Here is a 23822-nt window from a genome sequence, read left to right on the forward strand (position 1 = left end):
TCCAAGTTAACATGCTAATCAACTAATCTGTAGAATCACAGATCCACTAAATGGGATAGAACAAAAAAAATGAGATCTAGCTGAACCTTTGAAATGAAACTGAGCAGATCTTAAGCAATTCAATCCCGTCCACAGTGTTTTATAAGTAGAGAGCAGATTGAGTGCAAAAAGTTATACTAAAAGATGATAGGTTTTGTTTTTGTTTGGTTTACTGGTTCCAAATCCATTGGTCCAGTCACTTCTCCACAAATGAGCTGTCTGTTCCTTGGGAATCAAAAAAATGCACCAATCTCCTAACTTATAAGGAACTATTTTATACTGAGTCAGGCCAATGACTCATCTAATCCAATATTGTTTGTTCAGCCTGGTAACAGTTCCCCCAAGATTTACGGAGCCTTTATACCTGAAATCATTTAACTCAGAGATAGGGAACCTGTAGCCCGTCACCTCATCCCAGATGAACCTGCAAACATTTAAGATCTGCTAAGGAGATCTTTCTCTGTGGGCCAAATTATATGTAACATTTATTATGTAGTTTGCCCTTGAATGCAAGCTTTTTTGTTCATAAATTGCCAGCACAGAGGCCCTAATCTGGATTGGAACCATGGTGGAGAGGGGCTTTGACTCTTTGTCTTGTGCTATTGTCCAAATCTGGTTCCCCACATTGCAATTTGGTCCAAAGGGAGCTGTTTTCCAATACAAATCACAGGTGTGGGAGCTTGAATTGGATCAGACCCACAGTGGGGGGCACAGAATTAAAGCCCCCCTATACCAGGGATCCAAAATTAAGATCAGTCCACCCATACTGGCACTTTATGAAAGAAAAAGTTTGAACTTTAAGGCAAACTTCATAATAAATGTCCCATATAGTTTGACCAACAAGGCAGGGCTTTCTTGAGTGATCTTAATGCATGAGCAGGTTCATGAGGAAAGAGGTGGTTTTTTAGATACCCCAGTCCTATGACATTTAGGGCTTTAAAAGTAAGAACAAACACTTTAATTGGACCTGGAAATATATTGTGAGCCAGTGAAACTGTTTCATAGCACTAATAACTGGCTCCAGCCAACATTCCAACTGCCACATTCTGGACAAGCTGCAGTTTCTGAATTCTCTTCAAAGGCAGCCCCATGTAGAGTGTATTGCAGTAGTCCATTCTTGATGTAACTTACTAAGGTATGTGTCACCATGGCTAGATCTGCTTTCTCTTCGGTTTTCACTTTCCACAGACATAAAGTAGCAAATGATGGGTTTAAAATGTAGTGGCTTTTTGAATGGGGTGAGGGAGTTGAGTCAGGTCTGAGGTACAACCAGTACTGAATTTAGCAGGTTAATGGTGCAACCAAAGCAGAATCTAGTGGGTCAGGAATGGAGGTAGAGTGGAATCTAGTGGCTATTGTGAGTAGGGTCTGACAGAATCTGGCTGTTACTAGCTGTTCAGAGCACAATATTGCTTACCTGTCTACCAGAATATTACTTTCCTAGAACAGTAAAATACTAGCTGGGTAGCAGCTTTACACCTGCATCATTCTGGATGGTGATAAACATCATACAGAGACAAAATATGTCCCAAAGTGAATATATGAAGTTACTTTATCTTCATGAATATGTGTGGAAGAAACTATCCCAGATTAATGCAGACTTAAAACTAGCCAGATGGGAAACATTACCATCCGTTTAAAAGAGACTGTGTCAGTTCTAAATGTAACTAAACACACACTGATCTAGCTATCTGTCTATCTCATCATCTTGTCTATCTGAGCTTACTGAGTTCCATATTCTGTGGATTGTTCTATAAATAGGTTGGAAATGATGTTCTCCTGTGTTCAAGAAGATGAAATGATGCACTGCGTTTGCAGTGACAATCAGATGCTTTAATAGGGCCAAGGGCAAACAAGATTAAAAAGAAGTTCCAATAAGAGGAGAAGGGAATATTTTATCTCTGGACAGTAATGAAGTTAGATCCACAATAAGGTGTAGCCACATACAGTCATTTTATCAAATTATAGAGGAATATAATGAGTTCTACTCAATTGAATTTCCATGTGCATCCTTTATATTTTGCAGTGGCAGATTTCAGGGTTTCTTTCCATCTACCCCCAGGCCAAATGTAGAAGTTTAATAAAGAAGTTCTAAATGCATTTTTTTTAACAAAAAATGGATTAAAGTGTGCAGCCTCAGCCTCATTATCTGTCTCTACAACAGAATTACCTGCAAATGACCCTGGCCTTCTATGAGAATACCTCACTGTTAAGTGGCAGAAAAATTGTCTGATAGCATGAACATAGACAAATATGCATAGTATTACCATTGGGTATTTCAAGGATGCGGCTTCTGTACGCTTTTCACATAAGCAGTAGTGTATTTCTCACTGTTAGCTCACAAAGAGAATCATGACAATGAAGTCACATGAAGATATCTTAGAATTCTTCTCCATCCTGCAATATTGCAAGTAGGGACAGGGGAGAAATTGGATTTAGTTCACATTTAAATCTAAATCTACCAAATTTCCACTTTCTGGAACAATATGAGAACTGAAATACAGCCAGTCCTTCAAAATTCCTAGGTATCCAAATTTTGTGATGCAGTTCTCCAACCAAATGCTTGCAAAGCTGCAAATATCAGGGGAAAGTGTGCATAACAATGAATATATTAGTGAAAATAACATACAAAAATGCATTATATTAGGAGAAATTGTTTGAAAAAATGTGTAGTCAAAACTGCATAAAATTGTGTTTGTTAGCAGAAATTCACACTGAAATGCTGAAGAATTTTCATGAAGACTTTTTTTAAAAAAAAAATTGCAAATTGCTGCAGAAATGTGGAGAAACTGAATTTTAAATAGGAAAAATGTGAAACTGAGAGAACCAGAAACTGACAGATCCTTCTATCCTTACTTGCAAGAAAGCAATTCTTTTCTCCAAGGTCAACAGAGGTACCCTTTGTAGTATGGACTGTACACACTAATATTCTCATGAAAACATAAAGTAAACAGTAGCATGTACTCTCTCATTCTTCCTCACATCTCTGTCTCTGAGAACACAATAGGAAATGAAAGCATCTTAACCACTTGTTATTTTACTCCTTATCTCATTGTGGCCTATATCTCTCCTTGGTGAATGCTCCTTGGTTTCTCCTATGGTTTGGCAGCTGTTGCTTCATCACAGTCAGCCATGGCTGGGTTTTATCCTATGATGCCGGGCGGGGTGGGGATAGAATGAATTAGGAGGGGATTAATACAGGATTTGGGAAAAGCTGGAAAAACTTGGCTGCCATCAATGCAGGCTATAAAATGACTACAGAGATGCCTCAGCAGAGATGTGATTTGCTTAGGAGCAAAGGAAAGTAGCCATAAATACCAAATGCATGGTGCACTATAACATCTACAGGAAGAATGTGCCATTGCTCGCATCAGAATCAGAGTCTAATAGGTAGCTGTACCAGGTGTATTTGAAAACTCTAGTACAGAAATCAAACATTTTTCTTCGCAAAAAGTCTTTGTGACTGTATGTATCTATATAAATATAGATATTCCAAACAGACTATTTCTTGCCAATTTAGAATAAATCACATATTTCCTTAGGGACATTGCCTATCCCAGTTAGACCTGTGTTGGAAGTCTTATTAAGATGCCAAGTCAACTCAGTGATTTGCCAGCTATTTGATACCTTCTGAGAACTGGGGGTCCAAAAGTTCTGTTCACAACACCCATGTGACAATCTAGTGAGAAATCTTACAAAAAAATTTTCAAATACAGAGATTTATTTTATTCCTTGTCTTCCTGCCTTGCCATACTTAATATACCATTATCCTTTAAAGCATGAAATATTTCATCCACTTCTATTGCTTCTAAAGGGAAAAGGGCCACAGAATAATAAGCCTCTGATTGGTGCAGTTTGATGAAAATTAGCAGAGACTTTTCAGATTAAATGAGTTCAAGGCCTGTCCCTCTGTCTTTTTTCAAAGTTGTATTTGTACTCTGGGGAAAAAAAGAAGAAATTAAGTCTTGGAGCATTTTCAGATGACCTGCAGCTGGCAGATTTTAGTGACCCATACAGGAAATTTAAAACTGCCTTGGCCTACTTATTAATGTGCAGCAACTACTTAATTACACTCTGGCAGTTGCTACAGAAAGAGGTAATGTGACTGTCCAGGTCAATCATGCAGATGATGCTTCTTCACCAGTAGGGTGATCTGGAGAGAATCAACTCAAATGAGCTTTATGTTTAATACAGGTGTTGCTAACTTGAACTAGCTTTTGGTGCTTGACTGCAGTGAAGGGCTGGGTGTGGGCCCAAAAACTGAAGCTGAATTCTAATATGACAGAGGTGTTATGTGTTCCAGGTTTTTGGATACTAGAGGTGAGGAGACAGTCTATTTTGGATGGAGTTGCACTTCCCTGGAAGGAGTAGGTTCCTAGCTTGAGGGTTGGGCATTGTCAATGAAAGTTTCAGGTGCTCTCAGTGGCTAGGAGCACCAGGAGAAAATCTGGCCTCTTTTGTACAGGGGTCACTTGGCTACTTTACTCCATGCCCCTGTAACTTCCAGAATGGATTTCTGCATGCACCCTTCATAGGACTGCCACTGAAGATGACTCAGAAACTTCAATTGGTGCAAAATGCCAGATGACTGATTTGGCCTTAGGGTAGTCCTGTCCATCTGTCAAACCTGGCCTGTAGGAATAAGGATCCGGCCCACTTGCCTGAATAGTTCCCCACCATAGGAGTAAAATATTGGCCCAGATTTGTTTTTTGGGGGGAAGAGAAATTAGTGTCAATCATAGAATCACATACTCAACCCATGTTCATTCAAACCATAATTCACTTTAGCATTGTGAAACTATATGTAAAAGTTGTCAGGTGAACAAAACATTATCAGAACCAAAGTCATCTGACTACTTAAACCCTTTCATGGAGATTGAAGCAGACGAGGCTCTGCTATGAACCCTATAGAGAGAGGATTTGTTTGTTTATTACATTTATATCCCACCTTTCTTTCATCACAGAAACCCAAGGCAGCATACATGCGGTTCCCAAGTGGTCTCCCATCCAGACACTGACCAGACCCAGACCTGCTTAGCTTCAGCAAGATGGTGGCCTCATGCGCCTTCAGACCATAACGTGGGATACCATATAGATGTACAGTAGATTTTTTAAAAACCCACAACTGTGTGAAGTACAAATCTGCCCCAATGTCCTGCTTAGTTTCCTTGCTCCTCTACTTGCTCTTCACTACCTTCTACTGTAATCTCCAGTCATTGGTGGTCCACTGAAATATTCAAATCTAGCTTCAACACAGAATCCCAGTCAGAACCAAGTTGGTTTATTCTGTACTTTATTTAGAGTCATCTGAGCCTATTTTTAATGCTATTATGAGTACTGATATTCTTGGGGATGCACTTTTAGATGCTGAGAAACATATTGATTGATTGGATGCATGTGCCTTGAAATATATCAGTTCTTTCTAAATATCTCATGAGAGTGGCTAGTGTGATAGAACATGCAATCTGTATTTCTGTATGTTGTTCTGGCACAGCTGTTTCCCCTCTCCCCACCCCTTCAGTGAACACATCACTGTGTGTATAGATGCAAATATGTTGTTAGTGTGGAAATGGCAAGGAAAGTTGCTAGGAGACTACAGCTTGTTGACATGAACATTACCAAATTGGAGAGGCAATTTGTACAGATTGCTAAAATGACAGATTTCCCAGATACTTGAACGACCAGATTTGGTATTTGATCTCTGCTGAAAATTTGGAACCAAAAATTTAAGTTCTACATTGTGCGTAAATGCTCTTCATTTTGATAAAATTTTGCCCAGTGACTATCTAGTATGCATCCTTATCTTCATAAAGAGTCACTGGTGAATCTTAGCTCTATCTTAGTCTGAATGCATCAGAGCTTCAGTGTGCAATAGCATATGCACACACACACACACACGTGTCTACATGGCAGAAAGAACCACAGCAAGACTATCCTGAGCTGTGTAGTCCCCAGGGTTGACTAGCAGGTATCAGGGGGGAAAACAAAGGGTTGACTAGCAGGTATCGGGGGGGAAACAGGGGGGTAAACTCATATACAAATGCAGTGAATGCCAGCAACATACTGTATTTATGATTATGGTTAGAGTAAAAATCCTCTTTCTGATAGGTGTTAGATGAGGTAGGGAAGGCAGAAAATGATAATCCCTCTTTTAAACATAGGTCATGAATGGTAATGTTAATTTTCTTGCGATTTCTCATTTTCATGGTTGTGGCATTAGAAGTGAACCTAAGTTGAAAGCATTGTGGAAATGTTCCTTGTGTGCCCTTGGCCATACAAAGCGAGTCACAAGGCTATGTTATGTAGCCTGTTAGCAGCAGATCAGAAGTACAATGAATCTATGACACATAGGCTGCCTCATTGGAACTATATGTACTCCAAAGTGGCTGTAATACAGTGGTTCACCAACTATTTTTCCTGGCAAACCACTTGAAAATTGCTGATGATCTTGGTGGACTACTTAATGATTTTTCTCCCTGTTGTAGGAACTGTAATGCACTGTGCTAGATGCTGTATGATTTTTAATTGTATTTTTATTGCTTGTTTTATTTCTTCTGTTGTATTTTACTATATTACAATTTGCATTCCATAGAATTCAAACTGTAATACAATAAAATATGATATAAGAAATAAAAGAAACAGTAAAATATAATTTAAAAAACTATATCAATATTTCATGCAGCCATGCAGCAGAACACATGAATGTGTTCCACAAGCCACAGTTTGGAAACCCCTGGCTTCATGTACCCCAAAGTGGCTTTTTCTTGCCAATTTCTCAGTTGTAAAATGGACCAAAGAGTTCCACCATCGTGTTGGGAGGATGTACCCAACCATTTTTACAAGGCTGATTCAGTACATTGTTGAAATGTCCTTACAGATATCTCTCTGATATCTCTTGATGAGACTAAACAAGATGTTCAAGTTCACAGCTGTAAATCCCACAACATGAACATTTGAAATAATCAAGTTGAATTTTTATGCCCATGAAATTTTAATTTTCATAATGAAACTCAAGTGGTCATAAAAATGGGCTAATTATCTAGATTTTGCATCCAAAAATATGAGCTTTGTGCTCTCAAAACCAAGTTTTATTCACAAGCTTCACTTTTGCAAAATAGTTTCCAAAATTGTTTGGAGCATGGATTTGGTGTAGCACATCCCACCGCCTGGTGCTCTCCATCTGGCTGGGGCTGATAGAAGTTGAACTCTAAAACATCTGGAGGGCACCAGGGTGGGGGAAAGCTGATGTTCTGCAATGGTCTTTGGACTAAGCAATAAATGAACTGATTATTTAAGAACATTCAGCTTTAGCTTCTAGTGCCGAGATCACCCACCTTTTTGAACCTATGGGCACATTTACAAACCAGAGAAACTGTCATGGGCACCATGACATAGTTAAACTATGGAATTTGCTCCCACAAGATGTAGTAATGGCCACCAGCTTGGATGGCTTTAAAAGAAGATTAGACAAATTCATGGAGGACAGGGCTATCAATGGCTACTAGCCATGATGGCTGTGCTGTGCCACCCTAGTCAGAGGCAGCATGCTTCTGAAAACCAGTTGCCGGAAGCCTCAGGAGGGGAGAGTGTTCTTGCACTTGGGTCCTGCTTGCGGGCTTCCCCCAGGCACCTGGTTGGCCACTGTGAGAACAGGATGCTGGACTAGATGGGCCACTGGCCTGATCCAGCAGGCTCTTCTTATGTTCTTATGTTCTTATACACACACTGCAACAAAGCACACACTTCAACCCAATGTTCTAATAGCTATAGCAGAATGCATCTTTCAAGACTAATTTCAGAAGGGGGAAGGAATCCTAAGGGTGCTAGACAAAGCTTCTGTGGGTGCATGTGCACCCACAGGTGCCACATTAGTGACTCCTGTGCTGTCTCAAGAGAACAGATTTCATGACTCTTTGGCATACCTTGCAGTCCCACATATATTTGACTTCTGGCTGCCTTCATGTAACTGAATTTATACCAATCTTTATTTTGAACACATAATTGCTTGAGAAATTGTGTATGTATGCTAAGAGTTCAAAAGGTTAAACCATTCTTATTAATGGAGCGCCAGACTCACTGATGCATAAACACTAATGACATTTCTTGGCTCATTATGTGCTGGAGCGTCTAGAGTAGATATTTACCTCTTGCTATATTGTGTGTCTTTTAAGCAGAGCATATGAAAGAGAAGAGAGAACCATTGTAAGCACAGTTCAGTGTAGCCAATTTTTATTTTTTTGCAGGTTTTTTGCACTTTAAAGGAACATAGGTAATTAAGGCTGCTGTCTTATATCCACTTACTTCTCATTGAAATCAGTGTCTGAGCAGTTATGTATAGGATTGCAGACCTGTGCACACAGAAGGAAGTCCCATTCAACTCCATAGGATTTAGTTCTGAGTAAACAAACATGCATAGAGATCAGGCTGTAAAACAAATCAGTTCAACACATCAAAGGGATTTTATTGGCATGGCATGCAGTATGAGTATTGCTAGAGCTTATAGCAAGATGAGAATTTTCGGGATTGGAGTCTAAAATTCTTCATAGATGAAGAAAAGCAATCTAGCATCCAGGCAAATCAGCAGAAGTTTAAAAGCTGTTTGATTAAAGAGCTCTGTTCTGAGCCTGATGCTGGCATTAGTCACTATGATTTTCTTCTGTCCTCTAACTAAAAAGGGATCCTGGTGTGAAAAACTAGGAAGACAGGACCAATTCATTTCTTGAAATGAAACTGCAGTCATTGAACCTGACTTATACAGTAGGTTGTATTCAACTAAGTCCTTCACAGAGTAGATCCACTGAAATTAATGAACCTAAGTTGGCTGTGTTCATTAACTTAAATGAGTCTACTCTGTAAGTAGGACTACCATAGAATACCACCCTAAGTCTATAGCTATTATTATTTAAAAGTAGGCATACACCACTTAATATTTCAAATTTCTCTTCCACTTACAGTTACCTCACACACATGTGGGGCCCTGGAGAGATGCTCACAGCCATTTTGCTATTCACCAGTCCCTTTTATTCTCACACCACACTGAGCTAAGCCAAGGTTTGGCGTCATGCAGTTTCAATACTTGTGCTTGTGTAGTTAAGCTCTCTCTTCACTAACCACAAACTATAGCAAAGGTTTGGCCTGTGCTCGCAAAATGCTTAGTTGTTGTTGACCTCTTGCCCTAGGGATAGCCTCAGAATCTATGGTGGATTTCTGCTAATGGCTTTGAAACCACAGTAAGATGTTTAGACTGTGTCCAACAGGGCCAGCACAAGACGTGTTGCTGTTGGAGGGAAAAAACAAGATGGTGCCCCCTCTCATTCCATGGACAGAATCAGACTGATCTGGCAGCTGGATCTAACTTCAGCATTAGCATGACACAACAGTGTTCACTGCACCAGAGGGCAGCCAGCTAGCTTAGGGATCAGAGCAGGGAGTTTATGTGGCACACACAGTTCTCTCCTTGAGTTTACTGCTGTTGCTCCCTGGCCCCTATTATTTGCCACTAGAGGCAGCTGCCTTCCTGTGCCTAATGGTAGGACCAGCCCTGGTGTCCAGTGTTCAAATACAGCTACTTTGTATCCCTATAGTAGAAGGCCAGGTTCTGCTCTCCAATACATCCACAGTTTACCAATGCCTTGTGATAATCCTGCCAAAATTGACTCCAGAGATAAACAAGACAAGCTCTGCTAGGAGTCATACAAGTAGTACAACACCCTGGCCTGACTTCTTATAATAACGGACTTATTTAAATTGCTGAACAAGTGTATAAATTAAAATTCTGCTTCATTATCCTTTTCTATGTATACCCAAGTTAATGTTGTTTTAAATTAACATCTTTATTGTTTAACCAGCCATTTGGGAGGCATTTTTCCATGAGTGGCTTTTCAGGGAGTGGCTGCAGCTGTGTGTGAATGATGCAACCGGGGGGTTGGGTTGGGGAGATTGTGAGTCCTTTCCATGCAATCAGCACTTCTGACATTCTCAGAAAGACCCATGTCACCTGCAGAAAGGACCACCCATTTAACCTGATAGACCACATGGTGCTAAAGTACTTTTTTTTGTTAAAAAATGATGTACCAGTACTCATAATTTGATAAAAAATACTCTGGGTGGCAGCACAAAATGGCTGCCATGAGCAGTAAAAAAAGAGGTGACAGTACTCCATACCAGTGAGAAGCATCACAAAAAAGCAACGGTTGTATCATTTGCACACAGCCTCAGCCATGTGAGACTACATCACAGGACAGCAATGTTGTGCAGCTTGGGCTGCATATGAAGGGTATCTGAGTGTGAGTGTTGCCTCTCAAGAGGTTGTCCTGTGGGTCTCTAACTACAGAGGGCAATGAGAAATCAAAAGCAATCAGCCTGTTATACTGGAAACTCAGCTTCTGGGGGTGGATGGCTGTACAGCGAGCTGAACTCCAATAGGTGGTCTATGGAAATGAGTTAGAATGCAACCCACAGCCTCATTATGCTAACTACAAATTAAGGGAACTGCTTTGTGTGAACCACAGCTATTTCAAAAGAAAGGAAAGTTGAACTAGAGGCCACATGACAAGTTTTGGAGAGCTAAGTTTCATAGCCAGCATATAATACACCAGCCTTCACCAACCTGGTGCCCTCCAATCTTTTGGACAATAACTCCCATAAGTCTCAGACAGCACAGCACTGCCTGGAAATGATGGAGATGGACCTTCAAAACATCTGGAGGGCAGCAGGTTGGTGAAAGTTGTAATATACTCACATGCACAACATGGACTGAGCAAAGTATATTCTGCCTACTGCTTATACATAATCTAAAAGTATCAAAAGGCAGCACACCTACCCATAACCTAAGGCTGGACAACTCTCATCCAGTCCTCAATGGATCTAGGGATCTCATCTGGGCAGAACAATGGAGCAGATGTCCATAGCCCCACTTAACAGAATGAGCCCCCAAATACACCAGGGCTGAGTTGCATTGTTTTGAAGTAAGTGAAGTAATACTCATTAACAGCTAAAGAGGAGGGTCTTTATACAGCCATTAAGAAGAATCTACCACGGAGCAAGCTAGTGTGTCTCACTTGGAGAATAGGCACAGTGTGTAAGAAGCTTGCACAGTAGACAGACCCAGTTAGACGAAGCTAGTCAGCCAGGTCATACAACAAGCCTGCACACTGTGCAGTGTGGCTGCTCTAATTCAGGAAATATTTGTTTATTTTTGTTTGTTACATTTGTATCCCGCCTCTCCACTAAAATGGTGCTCAACTTCTACCTCAGCTTAGGATGGATCTACACATGCAACAGAATGAGGTGGGAATGAGATGGTAGAGTCCTGAGGTAATAAAATGCAATCAGAGCATAAGACGAGCCTGCTGGATCAGGCCAGTGGCCCATCTTATTCAGCATCCTGTGCTCACTTTGGCCAACCAGATGCCCACACACAGGACCTGAGCACAACAGTACTCTACCCATTTGTGATTCCCAACAACTGGTATTCAGGAACATACTGCCTCTGACACTGGAGGTAGAACATATCCATTATGGCTAGTAGCTTTTGATAGCTTTATCCTCCATGAATTTCTGTAATCCTCTTTTAAATCCATCCAAGTTGGTGGCCATCACTACTTCTTGGGGAAATGAATTCCATATGAGCTGTGTGAATAAGTGTTGTTTTTTTAAAAAATCTGCTCTTAATCTTCCAACATTCGGCTTCTTTGGATGTACCTGACTTCGAGGTTATGAGGAAGGAAGAAAAACTTTTCTCTGTCCACTTTTCTAATTATCATGTCTCCTCTTACTCAACTTTTCTCTAAACTAAAAAACCCCAGATGTTGAAATCTTTCCTCACAAGGGCAGTTCTTCCATCCCCTTGATCATTTTGATTGCCTTTTTCTGAACATTTTCCAGCTCCACAATATCCTTTTTGAGGTGAGGCGATCGGAACTGTACACAGTATTCCACTGTGGTTGCACCATAGATTTATATAATAGTGTGTTATTGACAGTTCTATTTTCAATTCCATTCCTAATGATTCCTAGCATGGAATTTGCCTTTTTCACAGCTACCATATACTGGGTAGACATCTTCATTAAGCTATCTACTACCAACCCCAGGTTTTCATTCCTGGTCAGTCATGACCACCAGTTTGAAATGTACAATTTCAGGGGCAGGTGTATGTCATAGCATTTTTATATGCCTCCTATGGGTAAAAATTCCCTGAATGTAGGAAACTAGCAGAGGGCTAGATTTCCTCTATACCATGCTAGTCTAGACTTCTTCTGGTGGGTGGGTGGAGGAGGTGTTAATATGGGGAGTATTTAAAAATGATAAACTCAGCTGTAGTCTGATGCTATAGCAGGGCTGACCTTACCATGTGACAAAGTGAGGCAGCCACCTCAGGCAGTTAATTGATAGTTATTTCATTTATTATTAATGTTTGTTTTGGTTTTCTACTACCAGGGAGATGGAGACATGCTTTGGGAAATGTCTGCCTCAGATACCAGAATAACTTGGCTCTCCTTGGGTGCTATGCGGTATCATTTGATGTTCCACCTCAGTCAGCAAGGTTTCTTGGGCCATCTCTGGGTTGCACATCCCATTCAACCACCCGAGGATTTTGCTACCTCATTTGTCTGCAATCACTTGTATAAGCTCCCATCTTCAAGTCCCAGTTTAAACGATCTCAGGTTGCATCACATTAAAGGAGGGAAAAACACATATTCAAGAGCTGCTAGTCAGCATGAGCAGTACTAGACTGCTCACTGGTCTTACAGCAGCTCCTTAAAATAATGAAGATTTCCTTGCTGTTCCTCATCCGTTACTAGGTGAATTAGTAGTATTGCTTAATTTTTTCCTCAACAAAAATAAATTTCTCCATCTACAATTATTTGGGGGCTGGAGGGCGCTGATAGCAGTTAATTATCTATATATTTTTTTTAAAAAATCCATTTTTTTTGGCAGAGGGGAACAAACTGACCTCTCTTCAGGGTACAGAGAAAGCCTTGTGCCTGCAATCAGCAGAGATAGAGGGTTTGTAACCCTGGCAACACTGGTACAGTTTGCATGCCAAAAAGGTGCTGCTGAATTTGAAATGTTATGTTTCACAAAAGATTGCAACCATCAAAGCCAGTTACTGAAAACACAGTGAAATGCAGCTTAACTTTTCTACCACTAAATTGCTGGTTGAGTTTCAGGAGAAAATGGAGCCTAATACACATGAGGAAAGGAGAATGATTGGTGTCTTGGAGAAATCAAAATATGAAAAATGTATTTAGTTATAACCCAAAAAAAAAAAAAAAAGCAGTTTTGTTCTTTTTGGGAAAAAATCCCAACAGCAGCTGTGACATAATTATTTGATTACAACCAACTGAAAGGCATAAAATTGCTTTTTAAGATTTTTTAAAGCTTTTGTTAAAAATATGTTTTTGTTGTAATATGTTTTCAAATATGTTTTGTTTTAATATATTTTAAAGTCTGTTTTTATGATGTTCTAGAGTGTTTTTAGTATTTTTGTTTACCATCCTGAGCTCCTACTGGGAAGAAGGACGGGTTATAAGTTTAATAATAATAACAGTAATAATAATAACAGTAATAATAATAATAATAATAATAATAATATAATGAGCTACACATAAGTCTTCCTCATACAGACTGTTAAACAAAAAAGGGGAGAGGAGAAGAGGAAACAGAAGTAGCAGGTGGCAAGGCGACACAGGCAAGACAGTGTTGCTCCCCTGTTTTCTCAATATCGAGCATCGCTGCTGGTTCCTGAGAGGACTGAGGGGCAGGAAGAACAGCACAGTGTGGGCATGGCGGTGGAGCCAATCTGATGCTTCTGTCACTGTGCCTGCACCACACTGAGCTCTCCATACCTCCCCCTTTCCCTCTCAGGAACCAGCAGTGATGCTCGGTCTTGGGAAGGCAGGTCAGCAGTGCTGCCCTGCCTGCACCACCCTGTCGACCATTACTAGGACCACCCTAGGATTTTTTGCTACCTGAGGCATTTAGAACAAGATGGCGCCTCCACCCACTCCATATATAGAACCAAGACGGCAGTTTAATGTTACTTCAGCACAGGCAATGGGAAACACCTCCACTATACCTGAGTGGGTTAGAGAACACAGGGCAGGACATGTGACACACACTACTGTATCTGCTCCATGGCCCTCAGCATCTGTTGCCTGAGGTGCCCACCTCTTACTCTGCCTAATTATAGGGCTGGCCCTGAGAGTAAAAGATGCTGTTGACACTGCAGGGCATGATGAAGGCCCTTATGTAACAATGTGGTGATTTATGGAAGAGACTCTTCACAGGCTAATGAAGTTAATTTGTGCCAAGTGCAAAGCATTCTGGGATAAAAGAAGCAACAGCCATTACCCCTTTGAAAATATGTGTGAAACTCAAAAAGCTAGCTCGTCATATTTTGACTTTCAGATAGTCCTAGTAAGGGATTGTGCTATTACAGCTCTTTGGCTATTTCCACCCTGGCCTTTTACAGTGAAGGTATTTTTGTGGGACTCAACTCTTCTGTTCTGTTTAATCTATTCTGTGCTGCTTTTGCTTGGAATTGTTTTACTTGTTTTTATAATTGTAAATAAACCATTATACTTCTTTTACTTGTTTTTAATTGTATGATTATATTGCTGTAACCCATCCTGGGTGAACAGCAGATTAAAAAAACAAGTATAAATAAATAAAGTATGGATGCTAAAGACTGCACCCTTACAGGCTTACAGCCCAATCCTATGCATGTTTCCATTGTAGTAACTGTCACTACTTGCAGTTAGTGTGCACAAAACTGCAGCAAAATGTGCAAACTTCTTTCAATTTTTATCATGTTCATCCTCACAATAGCCTTTTGAGGTAGCTAATCAGTATTCCAAGTAAACAGTAGAATGAAGCTGGAAGGTACTGATTTGACCCGGGTCACCCAACGAGCATAAGGCTGAGGCAGGATTCGATAATCTTCATCTAGCTCCTCTTGATGACATTTGGCCTCAGGAACGTTGGACTTGGAATAATACACAAAGCAGTATTCAACTAACTTGTTCCATGATTGCAAGGATTTCCACTTGAGCAACGAAACACCCCTCCTCTCCTTCTCCATCACACCCCCTAAGTCTATTCTGGGAATTTCCCCAACCCTCCGGGGCAGATTTTGGGATACTGTGTGGTGTATGCAGGGAGAGAAAATACCACTGCGCAAGCAGAAAGCCTTGCGCTGACGGAACGAGTTAGTTGGATCCCACCCACAGTCTTATGTTCCATTGGAAATACTGGACCACAGGAAGCTGCCTTACACTGAGTCAGACCAGTGGATAATCTAGCTCAGTATTGCCTTCCACAGTGACAGGCAGCAGCTCTCTAGGGTTACAGACAGAGGACATTCCCAGCTGTACCTGGAGCGGCCAAGGATTGAACCTGGGACCTTCTGCATGCAAAGCAGGTGCTTTAACACTGAGCTATGGCCCTTCCCCATGGGTTTCTTGCTCCAGCCACATTCCTCTTCCATGAATATAAACCACACAATTATAAAAAAAAAATTAACAAAGCTTTTCCCTTTCAGAAACAAGAATCTGTAGAAGCAAGCTTTTTTAAAAAAAATGTAGGAAAAATAAAACTGTCAACATGTATGAACAATATATCTCTTCTGAAGCAATAAAAAACGAAGCTATCTTACGGTTTTCACAGACAAAAAAGAGAAAGAAATCAAGGTTGATGATGGATGCAAGTCTAACCCCCTCCCCACCTTGTTTCCTTTTCCAGAAAGCCCGGCTGGCCAGGATTCGCGTGGCCAAGACTGGCAGTTCCAACGCCTACCTTCACAGTAAGCGCAATGGCCTCCTTAACGAAGCACTGGAGTTGACGGTATGTACAGGAAAAGCAAACCCTTTCAGAGGACTGTTGAAAGTGTCTCCACCCCTTGTTCTTCCATTGTCACGCTCTATGTTAATTTTGCAGGCAGTCTAGAACTGTACTAGTTATACTATAATTTTACAGTTTGTGCTAAATGTAGGTAGCTGGAATACAACTGCTAAAGGAAAGGACTGCAATGGAAGTTTCCTGGGCTTTTTTCTTGAAAGCAGAGGATTAGCCCTCTAATGATGACAGAAAGGCAAAGAGTATCAATACGTCAGATCCTTGACCAGCATGACTTTCAATTGGACTAGTTTGCCATAAATGTTGATGGGAAAAGGTAGAAATATTACTCACTAGTCGGTCCCTCGCTGGGGTTTATGAAAGCATTAGCTTCAGATTAAACATTTAGAAGGGCTTCTGGACTCTCAGACCAGTTCAGCAATTGAATGGGCTCTCTAAGGAAGGAGTTAAATCTCTCTCTGTGTGTATGTGCATGCAAGAAGAAGAAGAATGCTACATTAGAAAATGATGAGTCTATAGATTACTATCTATAGGGTTTTTTAAATCTATAATTTCATAAAATATAAAAGTGGTTCACAATTATACATATACAATAAAAATGCATAAAAAGTTATAATCACAGACCATCAGCTAATGAGTACAGAAGATGTTTTCCTAATTGTCTGCATAAGCCTGGTGGCATAGAAAAGTTTTCAGCAAAAATCAAAAAGTTAATACTGAGGGTGCTCACTGAATTTCTATTGGAAGAACATTTGACACAATTGGGACTAAAGGCTTTGTTCCATGTTAATGTCAAATGAGCCTCACCAAAACAGGGGACAACCAGTAAAGCAACCTAGCCAGCTGGAGGACCCTCTCTCTATCCTCCCTTAGGAATGCAAAGAGAACCAAACAGGAGTTGCTCTTGCCGCTCTTCCAACAAGAACCTGGAGTTGCTCCCAGCAGGATCCAGCAGGGAGACAAACACTCTTCATGTGGTGTTGATTTATTCTCCCTAGCGCAGCCATAGGATGGAAATCATTTGCTATACGGGGATCAGTTTTGGAGGCATCCCTATAGCAGCTATAGCTTGTGTCCAAGAAAATATGCTTAAAAGGAGAATTGGATACCATTCTTATATACAAGTAGGAGAGATGCTTGCTGCTTTTAAAGCCAATAAAGGATACAACACAGAGTCAACTTTTCCAGAGAAAAATACTGGATCCCTTTACTAATGAAGCATCAGGTTGAGTTGTAAAATGTGTTGAAAGCCTAGGAGCCTGTCCCTCTCTTCAGTTGCTGCCCACCAGCCCTGGTTCATTTTTAATCTGCCTTGACTAGGGCATTTTTTTCTTTCTTTTTTCCCTTTTTTTTAGTATGGCATACTCTTATGTATTTCACTTTAGTTAATTATCCATTTTAAAGTTGCATCAGTCTAAATGACGCAACATATTTAGGTGAAAACAATCACAGATTCTGTGGGGCATCTTTGAAGTCTTAAAAAAGCAATTGTGGCATGTGCTTCTGTTGCCATTCAAGAGAGCATGAAGTGATCTGAAACATGGTAGGTTGAGAAGCAAAATTCAGAAGCAATGTTTCCAATCTCTGCACCTGCAGGTAAGAAAAATTTCACTTGCCAAATTTCCATTTGGTTCATTCCACAGTTGGGGCATGAATGCTCTCAGAATGATCAATCCTGGGAGAGAGGGAGAGATTAATTCCATCCCAGATTCAAACAGTGACCACCTAGGGTTGCCCTTTTTGCTAGAATTGCCATCCTTTGTTTACTTAGTTTTTTACAGAATATCCTGACACTACTGTTGTCAAATCATTGCAGTTCTGTTTTCCATTTTGTCCTATATTTTTAAAAACGTGGAGATTATGTTATTGCAATAAAACAATTGCAAAGCTAGCTTCTAAAGCTCTTTTGAGTTTTTTAAAGGCTCCTGTGCCTTACATTTAAATTAATTACTTAATTACTTCCTATTTGCAGGCCCAGCCTGTTTTACTGCTTAATGGGTGAGGGGGTAAATAGCCTTTGAATTGCCGTTTGAGTACGCTCTGTTAAAGCACCATATATCTGTTAAAGTACAGTCCATATATATATAGCTTTTTTTGTGTGATATTACTTCCTGGAATGGAATACCGGCACCTCTTTTTTGGCTTCCCTTGGCAAACATTTTGTGCTGGTACCTACAGCATTTTTATCAAGGTATGAGTACTGGTATCTCATTTGTTACCAAAAAAGCACAGTATGTATGTTATCTGCCCAGCCTCATTGAATTTTCAGTGGGACTTTCCTTAAGGCTGGTTGGTCCAGGAGCTGCAACTAGTACAGAATGCTGTGACTAGTTTGTTGATGATCATCCCACCACGCCTATGTAACATTACTCCTGAAAGAACTGCACTGGCTGCCAGTACCCTTCCAAGCCAGATTTAAGGTTCTTGGGTTAGCATATAAAACCCTGAACAACTTGGGATCAAATTATCTGAGGGTGAGTCTTCTATACCAACCAACCCAGTCACTGAGGTCACCTAATGATGTCCTCTTCATTGTGCCACAACTTGCAGAAGTCCAGCTTGTGGTCCTGTAGGGGAGGGCCTTTTCCACCAAACTGATCTCTCTATGGAATCATCTGCCATCTGAATTGGTGTAGGCACTGACACTGCTGTTTTTTAGGCACTTACTGAAATGTATCTTTTCCCCTAGGCCTTTTATTATCAATTGGATTAAATATTAATCTGTCTGTTTTACTGTTTGGCATATATGTGTTTTATTGGTGTGTTTTTAATGCTAACTCTGACATTTTATGCCAGGTGGTATACATTTCAAAAAATAAAAATAGGGCTAACTCCTAGGTAAAAGGGCATAGGATTGCAGCTTTAACTGTTCCTTTGTCAGATTCTGTTTTTCCAAGGGAAAGAGGCTTTCTCTCAATATTTTTTTTCATTTTTATAGAAAAATAGTGTTGTTAGACTTTAAAAATTGAAGATGAAAAATAAGAGAAACCACTCAGTAAAGCTTTCCTCTCCTACTGTGGAAACAGAAACTGACCTGGGTCAATTAAGAGATGAAATCAAAGGAGCAATTAATAGGATTTTCCATCCGTGCTTATCAAGAAGTAACAAAATTGACTGAACCTATAAAAAGAAAACTTAGCATTGCTGGAGTCCAGTTCTGAACAGGGCTTACTTGTGAGTAAATGTTATGGGAGGATCTTAGTCATTGGAAAAGGCATAGCTGAAGAACATAGCACTATACTGAGCGTTTCTGTGAAGCTTCTATTTTAATTCCGCTTCCAGCTAATTGCGGAAAGTAATGCTTCAATAACACTAAAAGGCTTGAGCGTAGGTTCTCAAAATGGAAGCAAAATGCATCCTTTGCATTATTCCACAGAGATCATTTTTATTCCGTTTTAGTACCAGGATATTTCATTTAATATGCATTCCAACTGTGGCTATGCCAGACTTGTTGGGGGAGCAAGGGACCCACCTTCAGTCCTGATTGTGGCAGACAAGATGGTAGCCATCACTATAAGCAAACCTTAGATTGTATTTCCCTTTTATAAATACATTCAGTGAGGAGTTGCAGGGGTATCCTTTGCTCAGTCAAGCAATTGGCCATATCTGACCTTGATTCTGTACTTAAAAGCCTTCCATTCTCTTGCAAGCAATTGCCTTATGTCCTGCTAGATGCAGGTGCCAGTGCCACCCACTGGAAAGAGCATTAAATGTTGCATTTCCTGTTCTTAAAATACATCCTAGAAATAAAGATTGCTAGTAAAACACAATGAACCCATTGAACACAACACAGTATTGTCTTGACTTGGCTCAGGCTTCAAGTGCCAGCTCAGATGAGTTAATAAGATTCGATGATTTAGCAACACAACCACAGAGAAGATGCTACAGGAATTCTAAATCATGCCCAGGATTTCCCAGTGTTTTAAAACTTCATGGTACCTTTAAAAAGATATGCAGAATTTACTGGATTTTTTCCTCCGTTGTTCCTTGATTTCTTTGCTGCTAAATTATCTCCATTAAGAGACATTTACCAAATAGATCAGTGTCAAAAATACTGTTGGACATAACCTTCTAAGTGTATCAAATAAAACTGGAAAATAGATTACTTAATGCATGCTAACATTTGGAGATTATTGGTATCATAACAAAATACCAATAATTAATTATATACTGCTCTTATACTATTCAAAGTGGCTAACAGCATAGATCAGAAACAATAATAATAAAATACAATACCAGGAATGTATTACAGAAATAAATCAATAATGACTATGATTTGTATAGCTCTGTGGACCTTATTTGGTCCTATATGCAATAACCAGTACTGTGTGCCAGTTAGGAATGGAAAGATCTGTCAATTTTGGTCCTCACAATTTCTCATTTTTCCAATCTTAAATTCAGTTCTCCATATTTCTGCAGCAATTTTCAATTTTTTTTAAAAAATCCTCATGAATGAACTGAGTGAACTGAAAAGTGAATTTTTCACCCATCTCCAGTGCAGCCAATACAGTTCTCATTTTCCTGAAGCAGAACTGAGACTGAGAGAGATTGTGACTGTCCTCCAGTGACTCTGACAGTAGAGCTCTGAGTTCATCCAATTCAAGGACCAACTTCTGGAACAAGATCTTGAAGTTATCTCTGAGTTTCTACTTTGCTTACCAAGACGTAATCTTTTCCAGTAGTTCAGGATGATGGATAGGTACAGTAGTAGACCTAGTTGGAAATAAAGAGGGACACTAAGCATTTGGTATACATTTAAGCTATTGGCACTTATTAACGAATGGATTGAGTTTTTGAGGAAGCTTTGCTATGAAAGCTTAGGCAACAAAAATAAGAACCACGCTTGTAAACTTAGGAAACCCCAAAACAACTTCTGTGCTGCCCTCTTTGGTCAGGTTTTCAAAAGTTACTAGTTTCAGGGGCAATGGGAATGTGGCTCCAAAGTTCATGAAATGGTTCTCTGTACCCTTTTTACATCTGTGTCCCTTTGTCCATCCTCCTTTTCCAGGATACTCCATTTCATCCCTCCACTTACCTGTTTTTCCAATTCAACCCCCACCCCCACCAATGGTCCAGCATAAACTAACCACTAATGCACAATTATTGCATCAATTATCAGTTGTTTTAAAAGATGTCTTTATTGTTTTATCACTTATGGTTTGTTACCCTGGGGAGGAAGGGCAGGATATAAATTTAATAATAAATAAACACAATAAATAAATGTTGCAGAATACACCCACAAAAAACACTGATCTGGAGGGGGGGCCTGGCTGTACAGTCTGTGTAGAGGTATGGGTTACTCATCACCCCATTGTCTGGCAATGGAACTTCCAGATTCACATTGAATGCTAAAAAGAGGACTCCTCTCATTGCTGCTGACTTTTATTTGAAGCAGCAATGATGCACTCAGGCAATGTAAAACTCTGGAATTGCTGGTTTTATGAGGGCGCCCTCTTTAGATCTTTGTGCGTATTGCTTCACTTACTTTAAATGGTTTTACAGTGGGGACGAGATTTTAGACAGTAAATTGTATAATTTCATTTACTTCATGATGTGGTACGCCAGAACTACTGCCTTTGGGAGCCTTCCTGCTCATTCTGCTGAGAGGGGCCCTGGACTTCAGCCCTTGAAGGTGTGCCCTGATTGCACCACCGTGCAGCTGGGGAAGACATGCTACTATTTAATCACAGCTACACTAAAATCCTGGATTACAACACACACACACCATTTTCTACAGGCAGTTCTCACTTCTGCTCTAGGGGAGGGAGAAGAGGGGGACAGGATCTCAGGGAAGCTGAAGTCACACAGACTGTGGGGGTCTACCAATTAAGTTTAGAGAGGAGACACAGAGAATGTGAATATGTTGGAGGTGGGACAGAGAGCAGGGAGAGAGAGAGGAAAGGAGCTGAGTATCCTGCAAAGGAATGGCGGTGAAGAGAAGCATGCTATGCAGCAGTGTAGTACCAATTCAGAAGTGCAGGGTCCCTTCATAATAGTTGCAGCCACGCCACTCCCTTCCCCCCCCTTTTTTTTTTTGCTGCTGGTTTGAGAATGAGATCCTTGTTAATGCCTTCTCCCACAACAACAGATGTCCCTAGGAGCCAATGAGCACGAAAAAGCTGCTGAAAAGAGTTAGCTACTGGAAAAAGTCTTCTTGGTGGGTGACCTCCTTTCACTCCGATTGGGTCCAATCAGCAGGAAAGGGCAAGGGCAAGGGCAAGGGCACATATTAGAAGACACTTTTCAGTGGCTAACACACTCCCCTTTCATGCTGATTGGATCACAGGATGCTGGAGACATAGGGGCCCTGTTCCCAAAAAAGTAAGGGGTCTAAAAACCCCTGACTCTCCACAGCTATGCTACCGATGCCATTATATTAACAACCACAAGATATGCTGCTGGTCTTTGACCATAATAAATGATTCATTCATTCAACAACAACAACAAAAGCCCATTGTGCACAAGATAGAGACGTTTCAGAAGGGAGAAAGACAAAAGGGCATATTTTCCCTAACTCTCTTTCTCTTGATTCAATAAATATTTATTACCTGTAGCCATAGGCCACTGCAAATGCAATAAATACACAAACATAAAACATTCTCTCTCACTTTCTCCTGAACCATTCTGCCCCTGCTTTATAGAAGAGAAATTTCTGGTTTGGATCTGACAGCCAGCCCCAAATATGAGACTTCTAGCATTAAGTAGCATAGCTGGGGAAGGCCTGGGGTTTGGGAGAAGAAAGTGTCCCTCCTTCCCCCCACTCCTAAAATCTTCCCCTCCTCTCTTTAAGCCCTGAACAGCAAGGCTCCTGGTTCCAGGTTTAGCTGGAGCTCTGAAGAGGAGTACTGCGCTTAAGGGATGAAACTGGGATATCCTGCATCATTTTGTTTAATCCTAAATTGCAGCTAAAAGATGGTACAAAGTCAATAGTTTCAGAGTCAAAGCCTACATTTTCTGCCTTGTTTGGCCACCAGAAATGTTCGGGAGTCTTGCAGGACAGACTCTAGGTGAATAGTTCTTACATCTGCTAAACAAACCTTTGCCTATGAACGCTTATTTGTTTGCTTTATGTATTTAAAAGCATTTCTAAGCCACTCAATATTTCAAATATCTCTAAGTGATGTACACTATACAATATAAAAATGATATCAGTTAAAACAAAAAATACAGCCTAAAATTAATAAAACAGTATAAAAACATAAAAGCAAATAAGACAGATTGAGGGCATTCATACACATACAATAGGGACCAATCTTGTGGGTCAGGACAAGCCTGGGTAAAAAGATATGTCATTACAAGACATCTGAAGCAACTGGTGGTTGCTGCTTCACATGTGGCAGAGGACAGCATATTCCACAGTGCAGGGGGCAACAGCAGAACATGCCAGACCTATGGTATTCTGTAGGGTATGGTGCCACATTTAGGATTTCCCCAGGTGATTTAAGTGACCTTACAGGTCTTATTCCATAGTTTCTTTGTCTTTCAGGTGTCACTCTCTGCTGTTTTTGAACCTTAAAGTCACCCATACCATCAAATGTAGCAGTTAGCCCTTTCCCCCCTGCCCCCTGCTTGCAAAACTCTCTCTTCATTCTGAAACACAGGCTGCAGACTCGCTAGCTGCTTCGAAAGCAACCAGGCTGTTTTCTCTGGTTTCAGTTTAAAATGAGTTTAAAATGTGTTTGCCCATGGCTGGACACATCATCCTTCCCACTGCTGATCTCAGACCTTTTAGGACTGCCCACAGCAAAGCACTAGGCCAATCACTGTCTCTGCCCAACCTGTGTACTGCCTTCAAGTCGATTCCGACTTATGGCGACCCTATGAATAGGGTTTTCATGGTAAGCGGTATCCAGAGGGGGTTTGCCATTGCCTTCCTCTGAGGCTGAGAGGCAGTGACTGGCCCAAGGTCACCCAGTGAGCTTCAT

At 40.5% G+C, this 23822-nt stretch overlaps 1 protein-coding gene across 2 annotated transcripts in view; it reads left to right on the plus strand.

Annotated features, from left to right (window-relative positions):
- The window catches only part of KCND3 (potassium voltage-gated channel subfamily D member 3), a 425142-nt gene that overhangs the window by 380346 nt on the left and 20974 nt on the right, over nt 1–23822 (plus strand). For both annotated transcript variants that reach the window (XM_061632018.1, XM_061632020.1), the window contains exon 3: nt 15784–15885. In XM_061632018.1, the coding sequence (XP_061488002.1) occupies nt 15784–15885 (102 nt within the window). The remainder of the gene's footprint in view (nt 1–15783; nt 15886–23822) is intronic.

This window comes from Rhineura floridana, chromosome 6, assembly GCF_030035675.1.
Source record: "Rhineura floridana isolate rRhiFlo1 chromosome 6, rRhiFlo1.hap2, whole genome shotgun sequence".
Taxonomy (NCBI): Eukaryota; Metazoa; Chordata; class Lepidosauria; order Squamata; family Rhineuridae; genus Rhineura; species Rhineura floridana.